We start from the raw sequence: 25,470 nt of genomic DNA on the forward strand, positions 1-25,470 counted from the left end.
GTTTTGAGTTGAGAATAATTGTATTCAAAAGTAAAAAATGTTCCAGTAAGGAAAATTAGTCTGTTTTCAGCTTGTTCCATCACTAGCCGTGAAGATTAACTAGTCTATATTATAACAAGTCTTAAAATGGAGCTGTATAATTTCTATAACAGGCAGCCTTTTTTTGTTTGCTTGTTCATTTCTTTTACCAGTGTTGTAATGGTATATACAGTTCCTGGGCAGGGTTCGGAATTCCATTGCAGTAGGTATCCTGTGGGTGCTTATAACAAAAACATAGTGCTTATTTTAGTTTTCCAAGTAATTTGTGTAATCCAGATTGTTTTCTATACCATCTCATTGTCAAGTATCTTCAAAAAATTCCTTTTACTTTCCCCTGAAGAACTGGGTATGTCTCTTAGTCTTTGTTTTTGAAGAATATATTCCTCTGTTCTCTTCTTTTTACTAATCTACATTTTTCAGCTCTGAATTAGCTATAAAAGACCACAGTTTCATCTGTTCTGTTGAGTTTGAACAACATGGTGTCAGTTGTCAGTTCTGTGAATAGGAGAGGGATTTCCTTAGTTCCTGAGTTTGGTAGGCTTTCTGTGAAGCCTTGGCGTAACAGTCACGCTGTTTTTCTGTTAGGCAGAGGAGGAAAACTCAGTGGCAACAGGATGATTTGTCGGAAATGTGATGGATGGATTTTATAAGGCTCTCTTCTCATAAGCAGCCAAGTCCTCTGCTGTTCATCGCAGACACAAGTAGGAAGGGGGTTAGGTGATAAATTTTATCACAGTGGCTGTTAATACACATTTGTTTTCCCAAGAGGTAAGCAGAAGGGGCAACTGAAGCATTGCAGGAATCTTCATATTCATTGAGTGAACTGGACCCAAAAAGTGCTATTCAATGTTAACAAATGCAGAGTAACACACAGGAGTGAACACAAAGAATATGTCCACTGTCTCGTACATTAAAACCTGATTCACAACTTACAAGACTTTGATTCACCAAAGAGAACTCAGTGGTTAATTCAATGATCCTAAAAACAAACAAAATACCAGAAATAAAAAGTAAATAGAGGAAAGACTGAGTAAAAACAGTGCTGATATAGAAATCTATTTTATTTTCAAGCCACCCCTTACCATAGTGCATAAAGAGTAGAGTAGAACTAGCCAAGAACTGAGCCAGGACAAGGAATGCAGGACCATTAGGAGAAACGTGAAATGTTGCTAGAGGTTTTTGTAGTAGGGGCTGAAACACCAACAATTTTAAATAGTGCAGAAGCAAATCCAGGGAGGGTGAAAAAAAAAAGAAAGCTGTTTAACAAAGGCTCATACAGCCTTTGACTTAAACTCTCCAACCTCAGATTTCTGGAAGACTGTGCTATTTCTGTGATTATTGTTTGTTTGCCCTATTTTTATACAATTCCCAGGGAATTGCTTCTCACCCTTGTCAGCCAGGGCACGTGCACTAGAGGGATGCTTAATCTGTCCCTGGGAGGTCATTCTTGGAGTAGATTCAAAGAAAAAAGCCTGTTACTTTTCCCTCATTTTCAAGAGTCTCTGCATGTGGGAGTCTTGGAGTCTGAGAACTGGATCTGAGTGTTTTTATTTCCCTGTTAGCCCTGAGCTGTGCTTTAGTTAACAGCTTTACTTCAATACCTGTGGCCACACTGCCCCGAATATAGAAACAAAGTTAGCTGCTTTTGCAGAGATTTCAATATTACGCTTAGCATTATTTGTCCTGTTTTGATGTTTGTGCTGCATTTTAGTCCAGTAAGTACTATGCTAAAGGCATCTTTGTTTAGCTCTGTTCATTTATTCTCTTGTTTGGTGTTTTTTGTAGCAGTTGAGTCTGAAGATATTTTCATGGGTTCTTTTTTTCCTCCCCTCCTGCTTTAAGTGCTTTTGCAAAAAATTGCATAAGCTTCTGCAGTTGCCACACTGGCACAGCAGTTTAAAGTTATTCTCTTTTAGTGTTAGCAATGTGTTTGGGCAGCAAAAAAATCTTCACACCAGTTTATTGCTTTCAGCAACTTACCACTAATGTTAAAGTCTGACAGCTCTGTTCTTCCAGCCCGAGTAATTGCTACTCACTGGTACTTATGTTAAATAACTCATCAACTCCTTGTCTATGTTGAGGAGCAATTCCTGCCATACACACATCTCTCTTCAAAGGCAGATAGGCACTTGTTTATTTGAACTTCTAAATGTTTAAATAGGTCATTGCAAGAGACCTAAATTAAAAATGAATAAAAAGCAGTGTAGCTGCTTACTGGTCACAGCTGATCTGGCTGACAGAGTATCTTCTTAGTTCACTTGGCATCAGCAATTGCAAAAGAAATTAAGTTGTTCTACTTTTCTCAGTGAACATGTTTTAATGATTCTTCAGGCTACAAACTAATACAGGCTGTAAGATCGGACAAACCTGGACTCTTGCAGGTAATATCAGTTTTGCCTGGGAGACCTGACCCTTTTGCAAGGATTGCTCTAGAACATAGTATAGCTGCTGCTGTTCTTCAAAGAGGACAAATAGAAAAAATTTTGCAAGGCCGGCTTAATAAAGAAATGTCTGGGAGAAGGAAATGGGCTGAAATGCAGGTAAAATTATGAGAGGAAAAGTGCACAGCAGTTGCATTGCTCCAGGTAATGCCATGCTCTGTGTGCTGCCGTCTCTCCACACTACTTAGTTTTATGGGATAACTGAACTCAGTGTAATCCAGCCATCAGTCTTCAGTCGTCACTGCCTTTCCAGGAAGTTTTATTTCTTAAAAGTCATAAGTAGAAGCCTTTACAGTTGTACAGAGGATATATGTTGTTCCAGGAGCAGCACAGAACTGATGAAGCTGTTTTTTCCTGTGGTTTTGTGCGCTCTACAGGTAGCTCCAGCTTACCCCCAGTCCCTCAGCTGAGCTCCCTCATCAGGAGCCATCGGCACACATTGTGGCTGCTTTGGAGCACTGCATGGCCACACCAGTGGCTCAGCCAGGGCTAGACAGTGTAAGCAATGGGTGACAGAGTCGGCAGTGGATGACAGTCTTATTCCCCTCTTCATGCCTCTTCCTGTGCCTGAACAGAGATTTATCACAGAGCTTTTAGGAGCTTCCCAGGTCCATCTCTGAAACTCCAGCCCTTCTTTGGTTATTTCAGAGTCTTGGTAGAGGGTGGCATAGAGCACTGCTCCATTAGCATATACTCCTAGGAAAAAAGCTAAGTTGCTATGATTTTTTTAGGTATTTTTCAGATTTTCCTTGTGGGCAAGTTACCAGATTATCAGATATTTAGTATATTTGCCAATGTATAACATATATATGTGATTTTTGTAGGGTGAAAGTTGGCATTGCTTCTTCCATCTGGTAAATATTGTTGATTAAGCTTCATTTAACTATACACCTTGTAAAATTCCTATGCGAAAAAATAATAGACTTGAGAGAAAGCCTTTTGCTTAATTCTTTAGATATCTTCAGAAAATGAAACCCAGGAGGTTCTGAATATCAGGAGATGCCTTTTCACTGTGAGGTTGCCCAGGGAGGTTGTAGAGTCTCTGTCCTTGGAGATACTGAAAATCCATCTGTACATGGTCCCAGGCAACCAGCTCTAGGTGGTCCTGCTTAAGAGCCCTGCATGACCAGATGACCTCCAGAGGTCCCTTTCTAATCTCATCTATTCTGTGATTCTGTGAAATTTCATTTTTTACAGCGGTGCTCTGCAGGAATTCAGACAGAGTTTATTCCCCTGCTGCACAAGCTAAACTTCATATCACAGGAGTCATAGAGACCTGTGATGTTTTCAGTTTTCAGACACAAGAGTGGAGGAACATTGGAGAGCTTTTTTCTGTTTGCTTTTACTTTTCTTTTGCTATGCAATATTGATGTAGCTAAAATTGTAGATAGATATTGAAATTGGCATTCACTTCTTTACCAAAGACTGAGGTGTGATTAGTTTGGAAAATGAATACGACAGTTTATTTCTGGATAGGTAGAATTTGGTTAGGCTAATGGGGGGAGCTGTTGAAATCTGTTGGTCACACAGTGTTTCTTAATAAATTTGACTAATTTATGCCAGTGGAAGAGCTTGTGATTTTAGACCACTGTTGTTTAAATGGGAACACACACGTATATCCTGGGTCAGTCTGTTTGTTTGCAATACTGCTTTTTGAACTCTGTCAGTCTTGGTGCTGTGACCACTTCTCTGAGGAGCCTGTTCTAGTGCCCAACCACCCTCTGTGGGATGAACCTCTTTCCAATATCCAACCTAAACCTCCCATGACACAACTTCAGGCCATCCCCTTGGGTCTTGTCACTGGTCATCAGAGAGGAGAGATCGGTGTCTGCCCCTCCTTTTCCCTTCACAAGGAAGTTGTAACTGCAATGAAATCTTCCTTCAGGCTCCTTCAGACTAAACAGACCAAGTGATCTCAGCCTCATATGGCTTCCCCTCAAGGCCCTTCACCACCTTCATTATCATTGCACTCTAACAGGTTAATGTCTTTTTTTATATTGCAGTGCCCAAAACTGCACACAATATTCCATGTGAGGCTGACCAAGGGCAGAGCAGAGCAGGACAGTCCCCTCCCTTGACCGGCTGGCAATGCTGTGCCTGATGCCCCACAGGACACAGTTGGCCCTCCTGGCTGCCAGGGCACTGCTGATTCACATTCACCTTGCCATCCACCCGGACCCCCAGGTCCCTTTCCATGGCACTGCTTTCCAGCATCTCATTCCCCAGTCTATATGTACATCCAGAGTTGGCTCATCCCAGGTGCAGAATCCAGAATTCCTTGTTGAACTTCATATGATTGCTGATTGCCCAGCCTTCTGATTTGTTGAGGTCTCTCTGCAGGGCCTCCCTGCCTTTGAGGGAGTCAACAGCTCCTCCCAGTTTTGTGTCATCTGCAAACTTGCTTAGTATCCCTTCCAGTCCTGCATCCAAGTCATTTATAAAGATGTAGAAGAGCACAGGACCTGACAATGGAGCCCTGCAGAACCCCACTAGTGACAGGTCACCAGTCTGATGTTACTCCATTCACTATTACCCTCTGTGCTTGACGTGTGACCACCACCTGATGTATTTGTCCAGCTGTGTTCTGGACACTTTGTCCAGAAGGATCCTGTGAGAGACAGGATCAAAAGCTTTACTGAAATCCAAAAGTATTACATCAGCTGCCTTCCTTTGATTGGCTACGTGGATTACCTTGTCATAAAAGGAAATCAGGTTTGATAAGCAGGACTATCCACTCATGACGCCCTTCTGGCTGTGACCAATTACAACGTTGTCTTTCAGGTGTTTCAACACCTCCTAAAATAATCTTCTCCATAACTTTACCTGGCATGGAATTGAGACTCACAGGCCTTCAGTTTCCAGGGTCATCCTTCTTGCCCTTCTTGAAAATCAGAACATTTGCCAGCTTCCAGTCAGCTGGGACTTCTCTAAATGCCCAAGACCACTCAAAAGAGAGGTTTTGTGATGATACCAGCCAGCTCTTTGTGGATTCTTGGATGAATGCCATCAGGCCCCATAGATTTGTAGGGATCCAGCTGGAGCAGCAGATCCCACACAATTTCAGGGTCAACTGGAGTTGATCATTCTCATAGTCATGTGCAATCCACACACTTGAACTGCAGCAACAGCAGACTTGGAGAACATATGGTGGTGACTCACCTCTGTGTACTGTCAGTTGAGCAACCCATGTCTTATTGGTGCAGTATAGTACAAACATGAGCCATTGAACTTTCCACATGGGGAATGGCTGGCCTGTCCTCAATGTTGGTACAATTAGACAGTGTTTCAGGGGGCTTCCACTTCCATGTGGCAGTAGTCTTTATGAAGAATAGTCTTTTGTTTTGTCATAGAACAGGAAATGAGATGCAAATGGGGGGAAAGAAGGTGAGACAAATGCATGCATACCTTCAAGAGTCAGTCAGAAAATTATAGAAGCATTGTACAGTAAATAAAAGTATATTTAGGAAAATTAATATGCAAAACAGTTTCTGCTATACAGTCTAACATCTTTCTGATATTGTGAGCAATGTAAAAAAGGGAGTAGCTTGATTCATATCCACAGATAAAGAAAGGGAGAGAAAGAAAAGTGGGTTTCTCATGATAAAACTTCCCTTAGTAGTAAGCAGAGCACTTGTGACTGACTGACTTGGTGTCAAATGGGAGTCTCAACTGGGGCAGATACTTGAGAACTGTCCTGGCCAACCTCCCACTCTCCTTGGAAACAATGCAGTCAACCCACCAACCAACTTCCAAGCATCTTGTTCCTGAAGTGATCCATGCAACAAAACTGACACTCAAAACATGTACTGCTTAAAAGTACTCCAAGTAATGTAGATTTATTCGCTTAGTCAGAACTAATTATTTTTTTTTATTTTAGATACTGAGTGTATTTTGGAGCCTCTGTCTCTGCCAGAAAGTCCAGGTGGTGTTGATGCTGTAGAAAGTTCTCCCTGTGTGCCTTGTATTTTCTGCAAAGAATGCTATCTCTTAGCAGAACAAAACCAGCTCCTGAAGCACATGATTATCGAACACAAGCTTGTCATAGCAGATGTGAAACTGGTTGCAGATTTTAGAAGGTAAGGGTTATATCATTTAAAATGAGTGTGTATATGTACAGATGTTATGCAAAGCTTTGGAAAAGTAGAGATCATCTTTTTTAAAAGACATCGTGAGAAGATTTCTGTTAGCAAATTTTTATGAACTCTTTGCTGCTGGACTGTAGGGTTGTTTTCCCATTCCCTTCCCATACCCACACCCCTAGATGTTGCTGGGACTAGAGAACTCAGTTTTAGAATGCACAACAATTCCTGTGTTAGGCATCCTTTGACATATCCTAGGGACTTTTCAGGTCCTGTCACTAATCAACAAGTTGTGTGCAAACTGGAAAGCTGGTTTCTTTAGTAAAGCACATTCCAGAAAATCAGCTCTCCTAATTTGAGGTTTTACTTGTGTAGAACAAGACTGTATCTCCCATTGTTTAATGTCCTAAAGCTGTGTATTGTACACAGAAGCTGCTCAGTACAGGATCTTTCACATTCTAGGGTGAAATTTATTTGTACTATTTTAAGCTTGCCAGTATTTCCCCACTGAAATCACATTTAATCCTTAACTATACTTTACAGTACTGTGATCTGCATACAACTGTGACTCCTTCTACAGCTGAGTCATTGATCATCTCAGCAGGGTCACATTTGGCTTTCTCTCTCTTAACTTCCTCCAGTAGCTGGCATGGCCCCAGCTGGCTTGAAACTTTAGAGACTAGGCATTTGCTTGGCATTTTGCTATCACCCACACTAATGTATGGACCAGATGGAAGACTGGACAGTACCTGCCAGTCTGTAGATAGATATGTTGCAGTGTTTAGATGTTAGCTCAACTAAAATGAGTTTTCTAGTAGGTCTTCTGTTATTAGTTACTCAGCCAAAGCCCATAACTTGTGTCTATCAAGACACAAAATAAAGAAACGGTATCATGTAATTTAGGAAGAGAAATGTAAGCCATATAAATCCATAATCAGATGTATGAGCTTAACATTGCTTAAAATTGAAAACTGATAGTTGGTTTTGTTTACTTTTGTGCTGAAAGCAGGCAGAAGAAGAATGTACTGTTCTTTGGAGATAATACAAATATCTTCGGGTAAATAAAGGGATCAGAGCTCTCAGTCATGGACTGCCAATTTAAGTGTATGTGGGTGAATTACTTTGCATTAATAGAAATGTATTTTAAAATCGCCTTTTCAAGAAAATGCCCATTTAGATTCTTTTTGCTGCTAATGCAATTGGAAGGTAGCCAAATCTCATAGAAAGTGGCCCCAGGATGTGAAATGATGGAGTTGTTACTCTGAAGTGTACTTTCTCCTAATTTACTGTATCAGTAAAATAGTCTAATGCTATGCACAAAAAAGTGAGTATATTCTGAAGTGTTGAACTGAGGTGTGGAAAATACAGGGAATCAAGTCAGAAAACAGTATTATTTTTATACTTAGCAGTGAGTTACAGCCAATCATAGGAATACATTTCTTGACAGAACTGCAAGAAGTGAATAATCCAGAAAAGACCAGTGCTAGTGGAAAGTGTTTGGGGTTTTTTTTATTTTGAAGAATAAAGGTAATTTGGCATAAGGGCAAAGGGAAGAGATAAGGGAAATAAGCTTCTGCCGCATGACTCGACATGATCACTCATTCTGTCTCCCTGGAAGTATGACAAGGCATTGGTTTTATTTGGTCATTGATTATTTGGTTTAAGTCATGTAGTTATGGCTCAGTGAGTTTGTACCAGTGTTCATTTCTCTCAGTGCAAGGGACAGAAATGTAGTAAATGAGCTCTTGAAATCTCTTCATTTGCACATTTAAGTCCTAAAAGCTCAAGGATGACTTATTGTGGAAGACTTGCTGTTCTGTGTAGCAAGAAGACTGTTTCAATGTGCAGAGCAACAGCAAAATACTCACCTCTCAGTTCCTGACATCTAGTGATGCTGCTGAATGGGCTTCAGCCACATGTGGTGGTTTCACTGTGCTTCGCTGTCTGCTGTACCAGAGGTTAGTCCTCTCAGTGGCAGTTAGCAGAAACAAGTATGTGCTGATTCCTTGGCTGCTGCCAAGGTTGAAGTGCTCATATATTAAATTAGATGATAAACAGAGGTAATGTGAGCCACCATGAGATGTGATACTTGTGACGTGTAAATTTATAGGCTGCACAAGTATTAAAAGATGCAGCTATTTAGAAATGCCCTCATAATAATGATACCTGATTTTTTAATGATTCTTTTCCTAATTTGATGGCATGTAATAAGAAGCTATGATTGAACAGTTAGCCTTTACCTTGCCAACTTGTCCATGATTTATATCATACACAAGTCATAAGTATAAATATAAGCAAGCTCTTAAGCATTTTCAGATTGTTTTTATAGTAAAATTATGAATCATTAGCACAAGGATTGCTTGGCTCTCTTTATCTCATATAGGTGAAGTGATGATTTCTTCTTGGTTAGACATTAGCTTCCTAGTTCAGTGGAAATGTAATCTCGGCTGGGGTCTGTTGGTGCAGCTGCAATACAAGCAATGATAGTACAGAATGTTTTTAAACCTTTTGTAGTTGATGGGTTAAACCTTCAAGATGCTTTTGGGGCTTTTCTTAACTCTGTCTGCTATCCCACCCTCAGGTGTTCAGGGACTTCATTTTTCTGTCTTTCTGGTTGTCTGCAAAGCTACGGTTTTCAGTGTAACTCCACAGGAGACCTGCCAAAATCTCAGTTTTGTCAAGTTGGTGTTTTTACTGAGTTTTAAATTCCTGACTGCATCTTGCAGAACACAGAGCACAGTATTTGGGGAATTTGAGAGTGCCCTGTAGTGTGTCCTTTCAGTAAAGATGCATCTGAGTGGCACTTCTGTCTGAAGATGCGAATAGGTCACAGTGTTTATGCAAAGCCTGGTGCAAATCTGCTTATTGAGTTCTTCACTTTGACAGCATGGTTAAATCCAGTTTAAGTGAAACTGAATTAATTTTATAAAATTGACAACTAATATAAAGGAAGCAGAAACAGAGACAAGAATTTTTAAAAAAGCACAAAACACTTAAGAATTTAGAGGATGTTAAAAACAAGTGCTGATTGAATGTTTGTTAAGCTTATTTTGGTGCTTCCTTTTTAACTGATCATCTCCCCCTTTTTTTTAAAGCTATATCTTGTACTGGAAGAAAAGATTTGCAGAACAGCCTATCACAGACTTTTGTAGTGTGATAAGAACAAATTCAAAAGCTCCATTAGGTAAGTGTGCTGCTTGCTTGCTGTTTGATGGCCAGATGATGTGATAATTTTTGGCATATACTGCTGCTTTGATGAGCCAAGTGTGTTTGACACTAGGTCAGAAAACTGCAGAAGTAATATTTAACTCTTAAGCACATATTTAAACATACCTATACCAAGGATTATAACACATGCTTCAGCACTGTGTTGAATGAGGATGAGCTCAATATGTGCCTAAGTATGCTGTGCATTGGGGCCCATTGCAAATTCAGGCATAGAAGCAGTGCCACTTTCATTGTGGCTATGGAAGCATCAGCACCCACTGCATAAATAGTTGGTGGCAGTCCTCCCAGCAATTATGAGAAACATGCCTTTTCTGGCTTCACCCTGTCCACCACCCCCACTGATGCTGCTAACTCTTCATCAGTCACCCTTCCCTTCCCTGCCACAGTGCTAACTGCCCCGAGAGTATTAGGAGACAGTATCTTCATAGAAGGGACTGCAATTTTCTGAGCTCCAGCACAAGACTGAAGACTCTACAACATCATTCTGCTGTGCTGACATGGTGGGCTGTTCCATCATAAGGACAGTGTTGACTGTGTGAAGGAAGTGTTTCTCTCAGAATTAGTTGATGCATTACTTTGTCTTCCCTTTTCTAACAGAAAAATACAGGTTACTAAAAACAGATAAGAACTTTAGGGCTTTTCAGCATTTGTAATTCTCATGGAGAGGAAGCAGTGTGTACAGCTGGTGTCAGAGACAGAAGGTGAAAACTGAGTACAAAATGGCTGAAAGTATTTTTTTAATTAATCAAAATAATTTTAAGAAAAGTAGTCCTAGAAAACGTGAAAGTCACTAAAAGCATCATTCTGTTTGTCTTAACATATGTATGGGTTTCTTCTGACATTTTAATACATTCAGTTTGAAAATTGCAAATCAAGGACCTGAACTCCAGCACCATAAAATATCAATGACCCTTCCAGAGAACAATGAGAATACTTTGTTATTTGTTTGTTAACAAATTCGTTAATTTTAGTGGCCAGCTTCTTCAAATTTGATAGCTCAGAAGTCAGGGTGTTTGTCTTCACACAGGCTTTGTTTATTGAAAAGATGGGAAAGGCTGAAATTCTAGCTAGTGTAAAATTGTAAAAGGCATAATAATGGATGCTTCAGTGCACCAACCACATAACCCTTTATCCTGGTTCTGGCCCAGATGAGTGGGATAGGGCATGTCCAAGGCATTGTGTTACTGGACACCACCTTACATCATTGCCAGAGGCAGGGGAAAAGTGATTCTCTCTCTCTCACTTGCAAGAAGAAGGGCACCTTTCCAGTCAGGAGAAAGTGTGGTGTGGTGGGAAGAGCCATTTGGAATTTTGTTGAGGGTTTTCCATGTATATTGTTTTTTTGTCTTATACCTTTTGTTATTAATATTGTTGGTGTTTGTTTTGTTATCTCATTGCTATTTCCAGCGAATTGTTCTTATGTCAACCTGTCATCTTTGCATTTTGTGTCCCAACTGGAGGGGGAGAGGAAGTGAGTGGTGGTGTTGTTTTCTTTTAGCAAACTATTAAACTGGAGAATACCATTCCTAAACCACAACACCCTTTGATTAATAAATGAATAATGTTCCAATGCAAAATATTTTTGTACGTTTCTATTTTCTTACATGCTGAGTAATTTTAATGTAATTCATTTGAATAAGATTTGTTGTCTTATTAAATTGGATATGATCATAAATAGTAAAAAGGTTAGTAAACATAGAGTATATATAAAACATGTAAATAGAAATGTAAATTAGGCATATCTCAATGTGTATTACTAAACAGTTGTAGTGCATCTTTGTAGATGGAAAAAGATCTGATGGTAAAACGTAACGTGATAAGTCAGAGCAAGAGGAGGATAAACCAAATGGTGATAGCTACTGAAAACTGACAATTGCTTAGGAAAATAACTGAAAATCCCACATATTCCATATCCCATATGCAAGATAAAATTAAAGGTGATTTCATGTTTCTTTCTTGCTGATTTTAATCTGTAACCAATTTAAATAATTGTTTTATGTCTCCAGAAAAACAATCATAAAAATTAATAAAGCTGATAGTAGAGAAAAAGTATGCAAGACTTTTGTCCTATTATTGCAATATAAATATGTATATACAAATAATTATGTTTCATTAAATTACGTAATTCAAATAACTGACTTTTCTAGATTAAAAATCATTCTTAACACATTCCAGAGATTTAGCAAATTCTGTGCCAGAAATATTCAAACAGCTGCAAGTTCCCATTCCTCACTTACATTTTCTAATCTCTTAACAGAAGAACAAGACAATTATTTTCTTTTATGTGATGTTTTACCAGAAGACAGATTACTGAGAGAACAGCTTCAGCAAAAGAGACTGGTAAGAAATTACTGTTGTGTCATTTTTATAGTAAACATTCCAATAGAGTAATATATGGTAACTAAGTAGACATTTTAAAGTGAAAGCATTTTTTGCTAGACTGCAAAATTCTGATTTCTTTTTTTAAAGCTCATTTCCCTAGCTGCTGCACAAACATACAGAAACCTCCTGTTTATAATTTTTTTCCTCGGAATAAATCTGTAGGTTGTGTGTCAGTATTCCACAGAAATGGAAAATAAGTCCAGAGCACTGAAAAAGGCTGAGTGTGCTGAACATACTTCTTGCAAAGATCTGCAACGTATTTGACACACTATATGTCGTATGATAATATACATCTAGGGAAATTAGCAAAATAGAACTCAGTGTGCGATAAGTATTTACAAAATCTTCAATCAAGTTGTTTTTCTGCATTCTCACTCTCCCAGATTTCAATTATTCACATGCTCATACTCAAAAGCACCATGGTGTGAGTGGAGGAAGTCTGGTCGGTATTGTTTGTGTGAGATGCAAAGGACAAGAAATGCTGTTGAGTCCACATGAACCGCTCTGGTTCTTCTGCCCGCTGATGGCAACCTAGTACTTTGGACAGACCTTGCTTAACTTTTAGCTATTGTCACTTCTGAATGGGAGGTCCTTCAAGTTAAGCTCTTGTTGATCAGCTTCCAGGAGTCTTACTCCAGGTTGTTGGCCAATGGAGAGTTTGCTTCTGTTTTCTTATTTGAAATACACATCTAGAGTCTGGTTTTGCTGTTGGGCTGATTTAAAAATGAACATTTTGTGATGCACAGCAGCCTTGTTGAAAGTCTCCCTGTGTTAGGATGCAGAGTCTTCTGCTTGCAAGTCATCTGTCCTGTGAGGTGCTGAGAGTGCAGGCCTTACAGTTTTTACATAAATACATTTCTCAGTTTACTACTGGCAACTGTGTCATAAGAATTGGCAATACAGGCCTTTTAACCCTTTGTTATGCTGTTTCTTCCGGTATGTTTATATTACAAGTTTGTACATACACAGCATGCAAGTAAAGACACCTCAAATGATAAACATTTAGAATGAAGGAGAAATTTACAAATCCCAAATTCTAGTCTCGCAAAATCTGGTCAGTTCTGCTACTCTGAGAGTGCTGTTTCAGGTTGCTGGCTAGAGTAATATTCTTCAGCTCCCCACACATGACTAGTGAATCCCTGGAACTGGTGGAATATGTGTAAGTCTTACACAGCTTTCCATAGGACCGCAGCTCCCACAAAGGAGAAATGTAGTAGTTTTGCCACCAAGGAGTTCCCGTGGAGTTGGAGTTGCCTTAACTGAAATCTGCATGCCTGTGTAGGTCCATTGTAATGGCATGGGCTCATTAAAAAACTGCTGATGCATTCATGCCTAGCATGCTTCTCTTCCAGTTCATCCTAAGAGGTGCCATCCAGAATGAGTATAAAAAGGTTTATCAGTATCTTATCCTTGACAGCAGCTAAGTGTGTGTGGTATTTGCCCTCTTTTGATCTAGTGGTGATTCTTTCCCAAAATATTCACCTAGGCTCCTGAAATTGGCAGTTCAAGAATTTCCTAATTCTGCAACATGAACCAACTCTGAACCCACATGAACTTCCAGAATCCCAAGCTACCTGCAGCAGTGAGTTTCACAGTAGTTAAACTACACAATGGGAGAGAACTATCAATTTGATCCTTTTGAACCTGTCATGTCATATCATGTCACACCTGGCTGGTTTTTATATTAGAGGAGGTAATGAACAATTTGCCCTTAGTCTCATCCAAACCATTCCTGATTTGTCTCCTGGTTTATCTACCTGACATTATGTTTTTCATGAGCCCTGTGCTGGAGTGCACACTTATGGAGAAGAAAGACAACAGCATCCTGGGCTGTATTAGGAAGAGTGTTGCCATCCAGTCAAGGGATATGATCCTTCCCCTCTACTCAGCACTACTGAGACCACATCTGGAGTGCTGGGTCCAGTGCAGGGCTCCCCAGCACAAGAAAGATACGGACTTGCTTGAGCAACTCCAGTGCAGGGTCTCAGAGACACTTAAGGGACTGCCATGTCCTTCATACAAGGAGAGGCTGAGAGAGCTTGGACTGTTAAGTCTGCAAGACAAAGCTCAGAGGGCAACTTAGTGATTTAGTAATACTTGATAGGAGTGAAGAAGAGGGAGTCAGGTTCTTCTCAGTAATGCCCACCAACAGGACAAGAGGCAATGGGCATGAATTAAAAATCAGGAAATTCCCTCTGAAAACAAAAAGAACACTTTTTTACTATGAGGGTGGTCAAACACTAGAACAAGTTGCCCAGAGAGGTTGTGACTTCATCTCTGGAGACATTAAAAAGAAAACGAGACACATTCCTGGGTAACAAGGTAAAGGTGACCTTGCTTAGACGTGGGGGTTGGACTTGTTGCTCTCATGAGGTCCTTTGCAATCTCAGTGATCAGTGATTTGAGATCGAGGATGCTGTCCATTTGGTGGTTCTTCACTGTGCATCATTGTTGCACTTCACTGTTTCTTTTCCAGTTTTCTACAGTTCCTTTGGGTTTATTAGAGACATCTTGAATAGGGTATGCGGCATGCAGTGTCATATTATGTCCATTTCCCAAGCATATATCACGTTGTTTGTGGCTTTGAGGAAGGAAAGAGGGTTGTAATTGAGCATGCAGCTGATGTTTTCATAGAATTAATAATAATAATACCACCTCTTGGCTGCTACAAATGGGACAGTACTTTTTCTTTTTTTAAAGGGGATTTTTTTCTGATTTTGTGGTGTTCTGTGCCATGCAGTCCTAGTGCACCATGAAGGCCTATTTCAGCTAGGCCTTCTCTCCACTGCTATAGTCAAGGGAGTGTGGAGTCTATTGGCTGGTGAGCAATCTCATCTCTGCAAATAACCATTTCCTTGGACTCAGAAAAGAGTGGAGGATTTAACCCAAAGCAAGTGTTGATTTTGTTTACGGAGTAATTAAGTTAGCAAATAAAGAGATATGCATTCTTACTATGGTGTGAAAGTTTTCAGTTATCACTGTTTTCAATATCAGAATTGTATCCTCAGTTTTTACAGAAGGATTTTGTGAAATCAAGCTGCAGCTGTAGCTGGGGCTAATGGAGTCCCTGCTTTAGTTACAGCAATAAAGTCTGTTTATTTTTTCATTTCCTTTTGCTGCAATCTGAGCGTTGACTTGCAAGTTAAATAGTTATTTTGCTTTGCAAAGCCTTTTACCTCCAGACAAGTCCAGCAATTAAGAGTGAGCTGGCAAATGGGGTTGTGTGAGTTGCGTAGAATAAAGACCAGAACTATACAACTTTTGGTGATGTTTCTGCAGCCTTTGAATTCTAACTGCTGTCTCCAACAGCAAGCCCAAACAAGGACAAATGTTGTCTTTAAAATGTGCTGGCTGAAGTGTTTCATTTTGCAGTTTTGAAACTCCAGTTTAGGAATATTTCAGGCTGTATTGCAGCAGGGGAGCCAGCCAAGGTGGATGTCATGCAGAGACATTATGGTGACTGTGATGTATTGAGAGAGGCCAAGGAATGAGCCTGAACTAGGTTAGAGAGCACAGCTTGCTGAAATAGCTGACAACACTATGTAATACAAAACAGATACAGTCGTTGGAAAAACACAGTCTTGACAAAGAATTCGTAGCTGTGAAGCAGTACCAGGCAAGAAAGTCTTGGCAGCAAAATTTGAGATACTTGGAGGGGAAGTGTCAATATAAGCCACATGGGTTTTAATTTAAGATTTTTCTAAAAAAAGGTAAAACTCTTATACCTGTTTTTCTGAAAATAATGTACTTCCTCCAACAGCACTGACCTTGTCTTGCTGTCATGTTTACCTGTCATCTGACTGGTAGTTTTAGGTGAAGAGGCTACTCTTCCTCCCCATAAGTAAAGACCCTGAAGAGGAGTCATTACCAGGACCACAAGCTATACCACCTTCCCAGGAAGAGCTGTTCATACTGTCCTCAGTTTACCACAGTCTTAAGCTGAGACAAGGTTCAGGTGGTTGAAGCTGTGCACTGGAAGGGATGGAGGTGTTAGCCTGATTTAGTCTAACGCAACATCTGAAGTGCCTACAGAGTAGCCACACATATCAGCATGTTAATACTTCCTACAGTTCTATGAGTCCTGTCCTGCTTTGCCTATGTTTGGTATTTAATTGCTTTTCTCAAGCACTCTGGATTCTTGCCCATCTTTTATGGGTTTATGAAGACTTGTCACACTAATGGTCACTATGGTATCTTATTCCATAATGACTGTTGGGTAAATTCTGTCAGATCTGAATACATATAACATGCAACTTTTAATTCTTTCTTACCCTTTGCTGATCTTGGTTCTTTTTTTTTAAATGAATTTCCTAAGTCGTGACATAATTAACCTTCCTGCAAAGACTGAAGCCCTGAGTATAGCAAACACTCTTCTTTCCCTGTGTTTGGTCTCTTCCTACAGTGGATCTCTGCTTTTCTTTGCTGTTTATTTCTAATGTATTTGGGGGTGGGGAGAGGTAAGTTTTTGCTGTTGTATTTTACTGTTACCCTGTCTATATCTTCTTTTCGTTGTCTTAATTCAAACAAACTTCATCTTTCTCCTGCTTAGGGTTGCCAGCCTGTGGTACATGTCTGCTGTAATTTCAGCAGTTTTTTCTTTTCATACATCTTTGCACAGTTAATTTTCATCATATCATGAAACTCTTCCTCCCTTTTTTTGACTCAGCGTCCTTAAAAAGCTATAAGAATGTCTTCTACCTTAATGTCACAGTACCCTTTAAAGTCTGAGTCATCTGACATGTCATTGATTACAGCCTTTTCAGGTGTAAATTCTACCCTCCGTGGCTTCCATAGCTGAGGCAACTCAAGAAGAGGAGCAGTAGGGAAGAGAGGAAGAAGCTAAGAGCTAGTGGTGTAGACAGCTAAGGGAGGAACAATCCCTTATAGCTATCTCAGTAATTCCCACATTCATTTTGAACCCAAGCTCTGTGAAGTAGGCTAGAATCAAGGATAAGGTACAGGAAAAAAAAAAAGAAGAAAAAACCAAAAGACACATTGTCCATATTCCTAAGAGGCAACTTGCAATACAAAACAAGAGTTGGGAAAATACACCCCTAACATTTTACAATCAATTTATAAAACTGGTATTACAATTCTGAGTCTTTTACTAGTTTATTATAATGCCAGTTAAGTTGTAGTTCTGTCTGTGTACTTAGTCTGTCTAGGATTTATGGTTCAGCAGATTGTCCATCCTCTCACTGCCCTCAGCCATTTTCTTCCCAACTTCCTTTTTTTTTCCAGTAGGCCACCACTAATTTCTCTCTGGGTTTTTTGTTGCTGTCCTTTCAAATCTGGTTTAAAGTATACCCCCTTAGCTGACAAGGAGATGTCTTAAGATGCTCTTTGTTATCTTTGTTAGCAGGCTTACTTAGGTAGCCTTTGTTTTCCTGGCCTTATGATGATATTCTTAAATGCTCCCTGTATTGTCATTGTTTCCATAGCAATATATTCCTCTCCAGAACATATTGATCCATGCCTGTGCCTTAAACTCCACCAAAAAGATTGGGGAATATGCTACCGATTCCTTTTCCTATTCATTCTTGTTGACAAAGTTTTGTGGTTATGTCTTGTCTAAATAACTAGTAAGAAGGCTGAAATGCCCTCCTGGGTGTACTTGGCGTGTACTCAGTTTCATCACCAGATAAGCAATATCACTTGGATGCCTCATTGCTTTCTTCTCTTCTTTGTCGCAAAAGTGGATCTCTAATGCCATCATTCTTCATTCCTGAGTGACTAGTCTTGGCCATGCTGGTGATCTGTCTATCTAGCCATCAGGACTGTGTTTATAATATTTCCAAACTATGTCTCACTTTTCATATTCACTGGGTGGGGGGGAGGGGAGGAGTGCACAAAGTAGTCAGCAAACACATGTACATTGGATGGCTTCAAAAGTGTGGAGTGTTCTCCAGACTGGATGTCCTATTCTGACAAATTCTTTGTATTTCCATGCACCCAACCATGCTTCTTTCATGAAAGGCTCCTCCAGCAGGCATTTTGATAAAATAAAAAAGGGCATTCTTCTTGAGATAACATATGAGAGGACATGATAATGATTACAGAATTAAAGTTGGGTTTTTACTGTACTCAAGAGGCAAGAGAGTACTGTTGGAAGTGGGAGAGCTTAATACAGTTATCAGTAAGAAGAGAAGCTGAATATAGATGTTAGTAGACAAGTTACTGATACACAGATAAGACTGCAGGTCTTTACAGGGACATGAAGTTTCTGATACCATGACTGATCATAAATATTTTTCCTATTTAACAGCTACAAGCACTATCTGAAGCTCATCAATCAATCTTTGAGAAAACTGTAGACACAAAACCATATTGTGTCTTACTCCAAAAGTAGTTTATCCTAATAAATACATATATAATTGTCAAATAATTTGGTTGGTAATGTTTCAGAGACAGTAGTGCATCTCAGGTGTCACCAATCCTAGTCTTTGTCTCAGTATACTGTGCTGGTTTGTTTTATTGCCAGTAAAGTGTACAAACAGCTTATTCTTGTGATCCATCCACATGATTTTCTGTTCTGTTTTATTCTTAAACCAGAATCTGTTTCGCTTGCTTCCTTTGCCTACAACAATAGCTAGTTTCTGTGAGCATTCAGCAGGGAAATGTAACTCTTATGTAAATTTTAAGAAACTATAGATACAGACCCAGGAGAGCTTGATAAAATGCATGTTCATATTGTGAAGTCTCTATCTCATATTATTTAGATCCAAATTCACACCAATATTGCTGTCACTGGTAGTAGGTTATTTCCCAGACATTCTGATTACAGTAGTATTAATGAGTCTGCTATCATAACAGAAGGAATGTGACCTGTGACTGTACCCTTCTCATAGTGTGACTGAGTGCTCAGATGTTTTGAGTCCTTCACATTGTAACAGTTGTGAAGTTTCCCTATCAAAGGAATGTCTTTAGGCAAAAAACATCCTCAGAGAGTATAGCACCATTTATAAAAACTTTTCATTGGACCTTCTCTCAAGTGATCATTTGTATAACATGCTGTCTTTCTAGTTATTTAACTAGAGAGAGGATGAGAGCAAAGGACCAGAGCTGGCAAGATGGATGCCAACAACAACCTCAAACTAAAAAATTCTCCTGCCCCAATCCAGCAGTACTGAAACTTAAGTCTTAAAATTGAGACTACTTGTATGCTTATGCCTTTGCAATAGCAATTTTGCACTTTGCCTTGTCAGGGTTTATGGAATAAATTTAATGCTTATGGCAGAAATCTTTAAAACAGAAGTTGACACATACTGCTCTTAGCTCTGTTTTACAGACTGACCTGCAGAATCAATCCTCTACTGCACAAGCAGGTTCCCAAACTGAGGAATAAGCTCAGGTCTCACTGTAGGCACAAATTCACTTCATGATTTTGTCCCAAACTGACTAGTGCAATATGCCTCTTTCTTAGAACTAGAGAACTACTTTCTACCTTAATTTCTTATGTCTCATAAGTGCTGTGATTATAAAAGAGACAAGATTTGGAGAAAGAAATACTGTGTTTTGTTAGAAATCTGGCATAGCTGGAATAAGTAGGCATAGATTTGACTACCAATCCTTTCTTTTGCTGCTTCAAAAGCAGCAAAACTTGTACTGAGTACTAGTTATGAATGGTTGTTCTATGTCAGTGATCTAAGCCAGGCATTTAAATAGCTACATAAATTATTTAAGAGGGCCTTGTAAGTAAAGGAATTTATGACACACAAAAAACCCACTGGTCTGACAGCAATAAAGATAATTTAGCACCTGGGATGTAGTGTCTGTTGGAGAGAAGATTAATAAGAGTTACAATATCAGAAAAGTCTCATATGCCTAAAACCAGCTATCATAATTCCATAGCTTTTGGCATTCAATGGAGTTTTAGTCTTACCTTTTGAAGGCATTTTGTGTGTCTTGAATATTTCTTGAGCTACAGACCAGAGATGAAGTACTTGTTTATGGAAAAGTGCTTACTAGCTGCAAGTGCACCTTTTCCATCTTCTGATTATCAGTGTGAATTCTTGCTGATGAGTAGTGCTTAAGCACTTCTGGATAAAAAGCAGGTAATTTCTTCCAAAATATTGCTTTCCAGGAGAGGAAAAGGTACTTTTTTTTCCAGGCACTTTTAAAAATACCACCTCGTAGGAGAAAGTCAATTCTTCATCACAACCTCAAACCATCATGAATGTGTGGGATGCTTTTCTGGGATCCTAGTTACAGATTGTGCAGCAAATGATGAAATTTCTGTTATTAATTATAAAAATTAATGTATGTGCTTTTTCCTCAAGTGACTTTGTCTTCTCATTCTCTGATACTTTGATATGACTCAGGATCCTAAAAAAGTTTTGGGAAATTTTCATGGCTGAAATGTTTTGGTTATTTTTTTCTTAGTATCAGCAATGAATTAATGCTGACCTCCCTAAAAACTTGAAGGGTTTGGAAGGTGGTACAAGAATTTAAGTAAATTACTCATTTCCTGCCTCATAACTTCAGTTTTTGCTTCACTTTTATTATGAGCTGAATGTCTCTGCTTAGAAAAATCTCAGTTTTATGTAAGTAATTGTAATTGCTGTTCTTGCTTCAGAGTGCCAGCAATGAAGTAGAGCCTTGGAAATATCCGTAGGGAAGAAGAGCAGCCCTGTTGCTTTTGTTGTATTTGACTTGAACCACTGCTTTTAATTCCTCACCTGTGCAAGTACCAGATTTGCTTTCTGGCATGGAAAGTTCTCTCTAGCAACAAAAGGTGCCAATATTTGAGTGTTTACCCTGGAAAATACTTTTTAAACTCTGTAGAGTAAATTGATAAAGCACCAATGTGAGCTTAGTCAAAGATTCCCGGCTGCCAAGCATGCTGGTGTAGAGGGAAATGGGAAGGGTGAGAGAGTGGAGTAGCAGTAGTTTCATCTGTGTAGAGAATGCAGTATGCTTCCCCTTCCTCCTCTGACATAACTGAGAGCAGCTGCTCACAAGGGCTTCAGTAATCTGGAGTTAGGCAGCCAAATATTGCAGGACACTTTTTTTCCCTCCTAGTACATTAGAATCAGGAAGCTACATTGGAATATTGTTAATGAGAGGGTGGAGGAGTTGAAACCCTTGCTATCCTTATATTTGATTGTACACAATTTCTGTTTAGATTGTTTCCAGTGTGTTCTAAAAAGTATATAAACTACATGAAGATGCTTTCAAACCAAAGGTTAGCCCAACAGGGTCAAACGTGCTGTTGAATGGAGAGAGTGGCAGCTACACATACCAGAGACACCCTGGTTCCTAATGATGTGCTGTGGGATGTTTGCTGCCCATGTGGAGCAGATGGAGCCTTACTTAATTGCATCTCTGCTGAAGGGCTCTGACAAAGTATGTTATGCTCCATTTATCACTTTCCAAAGTCAGCCCTGAAAAATAAGAATATATATTTCTTTATCTGATGTTTTGCATAACAGAGCAGGATATGAGCAGATATGGCCTAAAATATGAGTAGATGCTGCCGGGCATCACTCCAACTTAAAATGTACACCTTGTAGTACAGAAACAAACCTAAAAGCCCCAGCATCTGTATTTTCAGGGTAACAGACTCTTAGCTGATGTGTAACAGCTACAGCACCCAAGTGCTGTGGTTGAATAAGAGCCCTGGCAGGCTCTGTGGCATGGTGTGCCCATGTGCCCTGGCACCCACAGGCCCCAGGCCAGGTGTACATCAGGTGCCACACACTCCTGTGCTCTCTGCAGGCATCCTTATTGCCTGCTGCCCCTCAGTGGGTGAAGCATGCTGCTCTCATGGAAGAGAAATAGCACATTTAGTTGCTCAATGGCAGCATCCTGTGGTCTGGCAGTGGGCAGTGGGATGTGGCATGGTACATCCTGCACCAGCCCATCCACACTGCAGAACACATTTGGGCCTTTACTGATAATGGCTCAAGCCTTCCTCTTACTTCTTTTAGGGTTGAGGGGGCATCTTTCCTTCTTTCTTTTCCTTCTTTTCTGCCATCTATGGAGCTTATCCAACAGATGTAGCTGAGTGTAATTTAGACGTAGACTATAGACAAATTTTGGGTCTTAATCTACATAAAAGAGTTACTAAAGAGGCAGGTGAGAAACACAAAGTTCTGCAGCAGGGTCTAAGGAGATAAAGAGATTGAGAAAATCCCCTAAAAAATTCAGTTAGGATCATGAGTGTCAGAAAGCAGGCAGAAGTACCTCTGTGTTGCACAGAAATTAAATCCTTTCCCAGCTATCTAAACTTAAAACACAAGTATGTAGTAGTATGTTTCTAGGCTGAAAATACTCTGAATTTTAATCCAAATTCTCCCATATCCCAGATGACTATGGCCTTTCGATCTGAAGTGCATAGACATTGTTCCTGTCTGTTCCTGTCCTGTTCCTGCTGCGCAATTTTGTTTTTAGGAAAAGTGCATCAAGTGTTGTAAAGTGTGTGGCCTAGCCTGTTGCCCTGCTTTAAACAGGACGAAGGTGAGGGCAGTCACCTTCTCCTTTTCCCTGGCTTTGGCATGTGCCAAACCTTTGTACAGAAACTCCCAGGCTGTTGCTATCAGTCCCATATTATGAAAAAGCCCTCTAGGTTGCCTGTAATTAGCCCCATAAGTTTAAGTTTATCAGTCCAGTGGGTGTTAGGTGGTTACCCATAAACTTGCTCCCAGATACCAGAGGTAAATATGAATCCTAAACTGGTATGTTTTATACAGAATTATTTAAACTGCTGCATCACTGTGGATTGTATTTTTTTCCAGGCACCATGAATATAATGTTAGGAGAATTTTACTGGAACTTGACTGGAGTACAAACTGCCTTTGAAAAACTTGGAATTCTTGTGAGAACCCTCACTCAAAAAGCGCTAACATCTAGTTTGTATCAGCAGCACATTTCTATTTTATATGTTCATTTTTACCATTGAGGGTAAGGACATATAAGAAGCTTATGTGATGGAATGATTTTAGAATTATGGTTTTATCGAATAAGTGTGTCTGTTTATTTTCTTAGAGAGAAATTCTAGAACAGCAACAGCAAGAGAGATGTGACACAAATTTTCATAGTATGTGTATGTTCTGCGATCAAGAATTCACAGGAAACAGGTTTGTTTATTGCCCTGTTTTCTTTTGGTTTTTTTCATATCTACTCAACACCTTTGTTTATGGTTTTAGTGTCTTTGAACCAGTTACTGCCTAATGGTAGGACTCAGAAGATAGAATGAATTTTAATGTATAGTTGAAGTATTTCTTTCAACTACAGTGCCCTGTCGTACTTCTCAATCCTTTTTATTTATTCCAATACAACTTCTAATACTATCAGTAAGCTGGAATTGGGAACGAATCATTTTAAAGGGAGATAGTTTTTTGGCAGTTTTCTTAGTGGCATGGGGATCTGTTTAAGCCAGTATAATGGTTAAAAAAGTATTATTTCTATCTAGTTGTACATTTTCCTATTTAAACCTCACCAAAGCACTGTGAATTTGAAGATCAAAAGGAAAAAAGGAGAGAAAAATTAGAGTGAAAATGGAGTGCTTTGCAGCATCAGTCAAGTGCGAGCAAGAATTGCTGGAGATGGTTGCTCCAAAGAAACTTTGTGTGGTGGGTTGACTTTGGCTGGACACCAGGTATCCACCAAGCCACTCCATCACTTCCCTTCCCAGCTGGACAAGGGAGAGAAAATAAGATTGAGAACAACTCATAGACTGAGATAAGGCAGTTTACTAAAGCAGAAGCAAAAGTTCACATACACCTAAGCAAGAAGAAAAAAAATAGGTTTATTTTCTACTTCCCATCAGCAAGCAGTGTTCAGCCACTTGCTGGAAAGTGGGGCTTTAGTGTATGTAGCAGCTGCTCCAGAAGGCAAATACTGTAGATAATGAATGCCCCACCCCTTCCTTCTCCTTTCTTTAGCTTTTATATCTGAGCTGACATCATATAATATGGAATATCTCTTTGGTTAATTTTGGTCAGCTGTCCCAGTTGTGTCACCTCCCACAGGATTTTGCCCATCTCCAACCCCTTGATGGTGGGGGAGGGGAAAGTTGAGAGACAGTGCTGATGCTATGCCAGCACTGCCCAGCAGTAACAAAAGCACTGGTGTGTTATCAACACCTTTGCAGCTACCAATTGAAAACACAGCTCTGTGAAGGCTGCTATGGGGAAACAAACTCAAGCTCAGCCAGACCCAATACACTTTGTTTATATATAGCAAATCAGTTTCAGCTGGAGAAACTTTACCTGTTTGTGTGGGTAGTTCTGGTGCTTTGGAAGGATAGGAGAACCTGGGGTCATATCCCTGCAGGTTGTCCCAATGTTGTGTGAATGTCCTGCTCTCTTTACTGTCTGCTCTAATGAAGTTCACGTTGTTCATTCCCCACGAAGTTCGTCCTCTTGGGTCTGACATATAGAATGCATAGATTGAAAAAAGTGCTCGACTGTGGTAAAAGCAAGTGTTAACACTCAGATATTTCTTTAATTCCCAAAAGCAGAAGCTGAGGCATATAAAGAGGCTGAGCACCTAAGGAGTTAACCAGTATATCTCTATTAGAAAAATAGCTTATTTGAACATCCATTATGTTTGTTTATGTGTACATTTGAGTACTGTATGAAGCAGTATTGATGTAAAAGCATATCACATCCAAGAATTTCTGCTCTTCTAACCAGTATAGAGAAAACTGACAAATGGCTTTTTAGATTGTTTCTCAGGAGGGTTATTTGAAATGTGATTTGCTTATACAAGTTAATAAATGAGCTTGTCTAACAGTGAGAGTCAAAATAAACTATACTATAATTTTCATTTAAAGTATTACTTTTCATGTGTGCAGATTGAGCGGTTGAAATGTTTAGTGAACATCCAGCAGGGCTAAAATGAAAACTTCACATTTCAGTAAAGTTGCATTCTTTTTTCCTAGCAGTGGCAGCAAGACTATCGTTGTTATTTAATGTTGACTTTTATGCATATTTAGAGAAATTGGTGTATGTGAAATCACTATTTGACTAATTCTCATATTTATCCAAAATATGATGTTCTATTTGAATGTCTTTTATAGATCTGTCCTTCTCAATCATATGGCAAGAGAGCATGCTTTTAACATTGGGCTGCCAGATAACATTGTCAATTGCTATGAGTTTTTGGCTGTATTACAGGGGAAGCTTGACAAGTGAGTAGTGTTTTGTTTGTTTGTTTTTTTTCAGTAAACTTGGGTCATATTTATTTTAACCTTGGAATCAGGTTAGGTTAAAATTAATTCAACATTTATGGTTAGTTAAGAAGAAACAAATAGAGCATGTAAGTTCACTGTGAGTCCTCTTAGAAGTTTTTTTGTT

General features: G+C 39.4%; 1 protein-coding gene across 1 annotated transcript in view; it reads left to right on the forward strand.

The window, feature by feature from the left end:
* Positions 1-25,470, forward strand: part of ZNF277 (zinc finger protein 277) — a 57,086-nt gene that overhangs the window by 13,643 nt on the left and 17,973 nt on the right. Inside the window, exons 2-6 of the mRNA XM_071552420.1 lie at positions 6,358-6,556; positions 9,655-9,743; positions 12,045-12,127; positions 23,156-23,247; positions 25,194-25,304. Of these exons, the coding sequence (XP_071408521.1) occupies positions 6,358-6,556; positions 9,655-9,743; positions 12,045-12,127; positions 23,156-23,247; positions 25,194-25,304 (574 nt within the window). The remainder of the gene's footprint in view (positions 1-6,357; positions 6,557-9,654; positions 9,744-12,044; positions 12,128-23,155; positions 23,248-25,193; positions 25,305-25,470) is intronic.

This window comes from Pithys albifrons, chromosome 3, assembly GCF_047495875.1.
Source record: "Pithys albifrons albifrons isolate INPA30051 chromosome 3, PitAlb_v1, whole genome shotgun sequence".
NCBI classification, from domain to species: Eukaryota; Metazoa; Chordata; class Aves; order Passeriformes; family Thamnophilidae; genus Pithys; species Pithys albifrons.